General features: G+C 36.8%; 1 protein-coding gene and 1 non-coding gene across 2 annotated transcripts in view; both read left to right on the forward strand.

The window, feature by feature from the left end:
* Smp_122680 (putative oligophrenin) overlaps positions 1 to 8192 on the forward strand; it is a gene marked incomplete at its 5' end in the record, with an annotated part of 77016 nt that overhangs the window by 33339 nt on the left and 35485 nt on the right. The window contains 2 exons of the mRNA XM_018795183.1: positions 3612 to 3824; positions 4120 to 4224. Coding sequence (XP_018649521.1) covers positions 3612 to 3824; positions 4120 to 4224 — 318 coding nt within the window. The remainder of the gene's footprint in view (positions 1 to 3611; positions 3825 to 4119; positions 4225 to 8192) is intronic.
* Smp_tRNA_01235_Gln_TTG.1.1 lies at positions 7850 to 7916 on the forward strand. The gene has a single exon. It is a non-coding gene (tRNA).

Here is an 8192-nt window from a genome sequence, read left to right on the forward strand (position 1 = left end):
CACTGCTGAGGAGTCCCATAATATGACGAAACGGCCGTTCAGTGCTTTCAGGTTTTCCATGGTGGTCTACCTTCAATTGACTCATGATCTCAACTCTATAAAATCACTAAAATCTCCAAAAAACCCCTTCTGTTTATTGTTTATGTTATATTCTATTTGACTGGGTATTTTGTCACGTTTTCAACTGTTGTGAATAACCGATTTCAATCTAGTGTAGCATTATAGGACAATCAAATTAATCAAATGTGAACTAAATTGAATGGTGGTAATGAAAACAGTTCGGTCTTTTTTTATATTTTTATTTGGATCTGAAAAAATAGTCACATGATTAGATTTTATAATTTGATACACGTTTTAGTAAGTGAAACTATTTATACTATGAGGAATGTGTGTAGTGTTATTATCGATGTAGTAAACCAGAACACACAAGTGGGGACAATCATAGTTGAATACACAAATTTACAGAACATCTTAGTAAAATCTGAGAACCATACAGTAAAAGATGCAGATCGAAGATACTGGTATATCCAGCTGACGAGTCTCAGATAGAACGAAACTCGCGTCAAACTGGATTCCACTGCTAGCTACTATCCGTCTTTGCTTACCAAGCCTGTGAATTTAGGCTATATCGAGGCAATACGCACAGTATGCACATATATCAATAAGTGACTGACCAGTTGCAGTCCTAAAACATCAATGGGAAGATTCAAACAAACAATGCTAAGTGATTTTCATACAGTAAATATACTTCATTTGCAACATGTCCATCGATTGTCTCAAACTTGTTTGTTCCTTCTGAAAAATTTCGATCAATTATGTCAGACTTCGTGATTCCTTTATTTCTACGTCATTCAATCTCTATTCTCGTTCTCTTCTCTTCGATCTTCCCAATCTTTCACCTCCAGACATTCCACTTCCGTTTGGTGATATATACTATTTATATCTGTCGACATTAGTAGCACACACCACAGCGATAACTCAAATTAAACAGTATTCATTGATGATCGAAAGATTGATACTATTTTAAATTTTTTCTAATTACTTAGATGATATAGTTGTATTTGATGAAGATGCTGACAAAAGTCTTCTGACCGTCTTATGGTATCATATTAACATGTTCTGAATGCTTTCTTCTCTCTCTCTAAATAAAAAAAATGTTTCTTCAGGACTGGTCTGTGTCTGAGCCATGTAGGTAGGTGAATACTACGCGGTTGGGGTCCAAGTGACTAACTTAATTAGTAGTTAGAGATTCTACGTGACACCGCTCAGAATTGTTCACAGTAGTGCAGGTGCATTTACTCTCGTTTATTTTGCCTCCAGATCCTAAGTTTTTGAATTCCTTGTGACATTCTTTATCTCAATAGTTCATAGTTCTTGAATTTCATGTTGGAAGCCTAATGTTTTCTATTACCACTAATACTATTACTACTACTACTCTGGGATTGGTCTTGACAATTACATTTCTCTGTGCTAATTGAGTTTGACAATTTGAACCAATGTACACATGTGCCATGTTCTATGTTGCATATGACTAACTAACTAGCTTAGATAATTCTTTTGATATAAACCAAATACTTAAACTTGCACAGGGTTGTTGATTTTAAAATACTTATCTTCAGTCTCTGTTAACATGAGCTTATCCTGAGCGAATCCCTCGGTATTGTCTATAATCCAAAGTTTTACTTCTTTGGATAGTGTTGACATATAAGTTGAGTCTATTTTTCTCATTTTATGTTCTACTATTAGCCATAATGCATAACTTAAAAAGCTTCTAATTATAGTAGATTTTTAAGAATTTATTCATAATGAGTGTATGTTAACAGAGATCGATCAAGTACAGTCTTGAATATATTAACAACCTTATTGACATTGTTGAACTGGTTAAAAATTAGTTAGTCTTAGAAGCTTAGTTAATAAAGCTTGGATATTTAAAGAGTTAGGTATTGGGTTTTGATTTCGGTATGAACATTCAGGCGTGTTTATGAGAAGGTTTATGGCTTTTCCTATTACAACTTACAAAAAAGTACAAGCAGAGACATCGTGCTGGTTGGCGGACAATATTTTTTTGAAAAGAATGAACATTATTCAGATGTCGATTCTTGAACTGTTAACATCTGATTGGCAATCACTCAATATTTATCGTCAGGATCGATCAAGAAATAAGAAAAGGAAACTTGTTGAAATACTTTGTGTTGGGATGATCCTGCAAACTTCTCAAAAGCTCAAGAAACATTAGGAGGAATTTAATCCAATCAGCGTTCACTAGAAGTTTTGTCAGAAACATCACGAAAGTGAAAAGTCACATGTAGAGGTTCTGATTGGCTGATTACTACACTGCTACTATGTTTAGTAGTATTTTTGAATTTTCAGGAAAACCCAAGGACTTCTAAAATACTATAAAAACCCTATATTTTCTGTACATAAATGAACCTTTGGAGTAAAGTTCTTCCCGCATATTTTGTGTCTTTTCTCGTGTTCAAGTTGTTGTGTGGTTCTAGCTTGAGGGTTACGAGACTAGCTTAGGATCTGAGTATAGTGTTCAATCAGCAAGACATATCACTTTGTGCTGAGAATTCTATGTTGCACCGAAAATATAATATTGGATAAAGGCACTAATAATAATAATATATAAATAAATGAACAACATTGTTGCCAGTTAGATGATAATCAGGTTTTACCCATATATGTATTAATGTTTATAGGGAACTGCTGAATCAGTCAAGGCAATTTATGAATCAATGATTATACTGAATTGATTGCATAACTACACGTGATACGACAATGTACAAAATGATAGTAACATGGTAGGCCAACTACCCTCGTATGATTTTGAGATGGTGGAAAAGATTTGTAGCACAAACTTCGGGTTTGTGCTGATGATGTCGTTCAGAAGGACGATGAAAGCTCCACGACCAAACCATCTAGCTCAGAGAACAAACCTACATCGAAAGGTCAACTACCAGCAATGATAATAATAAAATAAAAACAGTCTTAGTCAGTAGTTCAACGTAGGAATCGGGTCAAACTTAGTTAAACAGACTTTAAAATAGTAATCACAAAACAGTATTCGAATTACGTAATGAGAAGTGTGTAAATAGTTGGATAGTGAAGAAAATAAACGGAAGGGGATGAAAAAGTCGACCAAATATACGAGTTGAAAAGAGCCAGTAAGTCAAATCCAATGAGAAAAGGAACATAGGTGTCAGAAATTTCCTTTGAACACACAAAATAAGGTTATAAGTTGGATCCCTATAGCTTCAGTTATGTAGAAGACAGAATCAAACAATGACGATATACAACAGATCACATTTTGTGCAAAGGACGTGATTAGTTTTCGGACTAGAGATAGCAGTCAGAAATTCGAATCTGTTAGTGTAAAGTCAACTGACACTCCACCAAAGAAATATCAGTTCCTTCATGGTTTCATATATGCCTTGTTAACGAATGCCAACTAGTATGAAACCTAGGTCCGCAGTTTATTACCAGTTATCTTCAATCACATGGGATTAACAATTATCTGCTTCAATCATTTGGACACATATTTCAATTAGATTTCATTTCCTTTGTAATAACATGCGCCTTGTTTGTTTTTTACCATGATTATGTATAAGGATATGATCACTGAGGATGAAATGTTCACAGACTCGCACTGTCCTCGTGTTGTCGCAGATTTCTTTTATGAAGTCAAATCGAGGTTTACGACAGTTTCAGGTAATGTAGATGGGAGACTTATTGGCGCGAACCCATCTAGTGAGGGTGTAGAAGATGAAAATGTGGATGATACGAGCAAAAGGGTCATTGATTTAGTTCACGCTAATGGTTTCGTTAGTGTTCCTTTCGACTGAAAATCATACAAAGCGCATCTTAATTTGTATTTAAAAACTATAATAGAGCGTTTGCAAAAGACTGATCTAGACAAAGTTCCCTTACTTAAATCTCAGGTCAAAAAGTACATGAAGAATGTCTTTGATAACTTTGACCAATATGAGTTTTACATAGGTCCATCATCTAATCCTGATGCTATGATAGCGTAATTGACATTTGATTTTCATTGTCCCTTATTTCCACTCATCCTCTTTTATAACTCTTTGTTTTCTTTCATACTTAATCAATATACAGGTCAGTTTGATCATGAGAATGTTGTCAAATTTCTATTATCAAGCTTTTGAACAATTCAAAGATTCATCAAATCAAATTAATCAGATACTTCAGGCTGCACAGCGTGTAAGTGAAACTATTTTCTCCCAGAAAGAGCCGAAGATATTCTATCCAATCACTGCTAGAGGAACATTCTAGAATGCCGAGATGTAGTTCTCCCTATGTGCCTATTGGCTATCCGAAATGATGATTTACTTTCAGCCAAAAAACTATAAATACCTGAGATTTTTGTACTATATTTGACACTCATGGTAAGCAGAGATGGATAGTGGCTAGCAGTGGAATCCAGTTTGACGCGCGTTTCCTCCTATTCGGGACTCGTCAACTGGATGTACCTGCATCTCAGAGTTGATGTTCACTCCGGGACTCGAACCCAGTTTTGTTCGCTTCAAACGCCATCGCGTTGTTCACTTAGCTACTGAGTACTGATAGCCACTTGCTTGTGCAACGGGGTGAAGTTTAAATTCATTCATTATTATTTGTTTGAATCTTCCCATCGATTTGTTAGGACTGCAACTGGTCAGTCTCTCATTGGCCATATGTGCATACTGTGCGTATTGCCTTGATATAGCCTTAATTCACGAGCATGGTTGTGATACTGCCCAGGTGCCCAGATTGAAACAGGTAGTTTTCTTAGGAGGCCACACCCGTAGCCTTTGACCTAAAGGCCTGATCCACAAGGCAGTGGAGCATCGTGAGGAGATGCATTCCCATGGTAGCCGGTGACCAACAATTGATTCATATGCCATTTGTTACCTCAGTATCATGGAGCCTATGTGCACCATTGGTTTGGAATCAGGGTTTCCTGACTCCCCTAGATGAACATTCCGTGTCCACCAACCTTGTTAAAGCGCCGGACATTCCCTAATCGTCCTCTTAATTCCGTAAGCAACACCCCCGACACGATAAGGCAGTGAGTAGGACTTCCCTAACAGAGGCTATATACGCATGGCCATATGAGAGCATTTGTAGTTTGAGAGCGGACTCTCTTCACTCTCGACCGTACCAGGGCATTTGGGGGCAGTCTCATAATCTCTTACTCTTATTGATATTTATTTTCATTCTTCGTTTAATATGATATATTTTGATAACATCACCCCCTTTCTCCTTCTTTTCTTTTCTTTGTTTTTTGAATGTTAGTCTAGTGAAAATTATGAACAAATTAGTTTAGAGAGTAAAACATTAACAGAAAAACTATTAAATACACCATGGGAACAAATACAATCGACAAATTTAGCTGATACACGTGAAGGTTATGTATTTGTTGCTACAAAAAGTAAGTTAGTTAAGTTTTTTCAGAAAAGTGAAAAACAGATTTATAGTTATATTTTTAATTTTAATAGTTGAGATCATGAGTCAATAGAAGCCAGACCTGGAAGGCGTTGGACGGGCGTTTCGTCCTTTTGTGGTACTCCTCAGCAGTGCGCATCCATATATTATCAATGTTATTTATTGTTGTTATTTCTGACTCAGATGGGTTACTTGGGATATTTATATTATCGGTTTAACCACCACCACATCATCATCAACACATACTTATAGAAATGGGTTTTTTATTTATTGCGGCCCGAATAGCTCAGTGGTAACGTCTCTGACTGTAAAGCTGGGTGACACGGGATAGAATCCGTGAGGGGGCACTAGTTCCTTCAAGATTACAGGTACACCTTACTGAAGAGTGCCAAGTAGCACGAAACCCGGGTTCAGGGTTTCCTGTTGACCACCTCCAACAACCATCTTATCTCAACATAGTGCACACGCAGTATCGAGCCACCTAGACTAGTGGCCACATTGCATTATATATCCTGGGACCACCGGGTAGGTAATGCACTTCTTAGGAAACAGGTACTAGGTAAGGATGGCAAATCGATTGATAAAGTAATGAAACTTCATCAGTTGAGATGTCTGGGACACGTTACGTATGCCCATCCACCGACTGCCCCGAATAGCAATGTTTTATCGTGTAGGAGTAGGGTGGAAGAAAGTTAGGGGCGGCCAGACCAAAACGTAGCACAAATCCATGAAGTCACTGACAATTGGACTGAGCCATGTTGGTAGGTGTAAACTACCTGGTTGGGATTTGAGAGATGATAGCAATCGATGGGTAGAGACCTTGAATGACATGTCTCGAAATCGTTTGCAATGGCGAAGGTGCATCCACTCTTTATGTTCTCTCAAATTCTAATCTTCTAAATACTTCACTGGATTATAATCCTTGAATAACATCTTCAAACCCTAACCTTTCTGATCACTGTTTATACTCTTACTACCTCTACCACTATGGGATTTGAATCGAAAACTGCATCTCTGTGCTAATGTGGTAGGGTAACTTGAACGTACGTACGTACGTACGTACGTACGTACGAAGTTCTACGTTGTGACTGACTGACTGACTGAGAAAGGAGCAAATGCTCATTACTGCTTGATTTTTAATAGCTTTCTGTAAGGAAAATGATTTCATCATATCATAAATGAATAAATGCTTGTATGTAACCATGTTAATTAGGAAACCTGAATTTCAAGGTGAAATACTTTCTGTTTTATACATTTACATCTTAGATTCTATAAGTTTCTAAATTAAGTATGTTAATCAGTTTTGTAAAAGAAAAACGATTCTCACTGAGGTCGTGAACTTATCTGTGGTTAAAATCACCTTCATGTATCCTTCAAATCATTGTATCACACTACACTATCCTAGAAATCATAAACATCTCACCTCCAAATTCTTTGTTGATTTAGAACACTAATTAATCCAGGAACTAAGTTTTGTTGATACTTTTGTTAGTATTCTATGATTGAAATATGCACATTACCAGATTTGATTTAATTTACTTATTATTTGGATCACTCTTTAGATACTTATTATGTTTTATCTATCTGTATATAACGTAAATTCATTCAATTTTGAGATGGTGTAGAAGATTTGTAGCTCAGGTGGGTGATTTTGATGTATGTTTGTTGTCTGAGCTGGATGGTTTGGTCGTGGAGCTTTCATCGTCCTTCTGAACGACATCATCAACATAAACTTCGGGTAGAAGTGAAGTGTTTGAATTTCTCCACATGTGATTCACAGCTTGTCCTGTGCACCTCGATGTTGATTGGCTCTTATTGACCTTTAATCTATCATTGTTCATTTCTTTGTTTTGATTGTATCTCCTATTGGTTTGATTTTTGTTCCTATGTTCCTGTATAATTTTCGTGATTGGTTGATAAATTGGATTGATTTCGATGTTTGTGCTGATGATGTCTTTCAGAAGGACAATGAAAGCTCCACGACCAAACCATCCAACTCAGAGAACAAAAATACATCAAAATTCATTCAATTTCTTTCAGCCTTTTTGAAATTATAACTGTAATGAGATGTCAACCAATTTATCCATAACCAAGTACATTAAAATACAATTTAACCTGTGCTAAGATAGATTCAGTTAGTTAATGTGTTACTCATGTTCAGTGTCTACTCCGATAGACTATGGTAGATTTCCTGGAGAAAGTTTTGAGATGACTATTATCCATCTTTGATTACCACGCTTGTGAATTTAGACTATATCAAGGCAATACGCACAGCATGCACATATATGCCAATTAGAGACTGACCAGTTGCAGTCCTAACAAATCGATGGGAAGATTCAAACAAACATTACTAAGTAAATTTCAACTTCACCCCATTGCACAAGCAAGTGGCTATCAGGACTCAGTGGCCGAGTGGATAATGCGATTGCGTTTGAAGCGAAAGGTACTGGGTTCGAGTCCTAGAATGAACATCAACTCCTAGATGCAGGTACATCCAGTTGACGAGTCCCGAATAGGAGGAAACGCGCGTCAAACTGGATTCCACTGCTAGCCACTATCCATCTTTACTTACCATGCTTGTGAATTTAGACTATATCGAGGCAATACACACAGTATGCACATATGCCAATAAGAGACTGACCAGTTGCAGTCCTAAAACATCAATGGGAAGATCCAAACAAGTAATACGAAGTGAATTTAAACTTCACCCCATCGCACAAGCAAGTGGCTATCAGGACTCAGTG

The sequence above is a fragment of the Schistosoma mansoni genome, chromosome 1 (assembly GCF_000237925.1).
Source record: "Schistosoma mansoni strain Puerto Rico chromosome 1, complete genome".
Classification (NCBI taxonomy): Eukaryota; Metazoa; Platyhelminthes; class Trematoda; order Strigeidida; family Schistosomatidae; genus Schistosoma; species Schistosoma mansoni.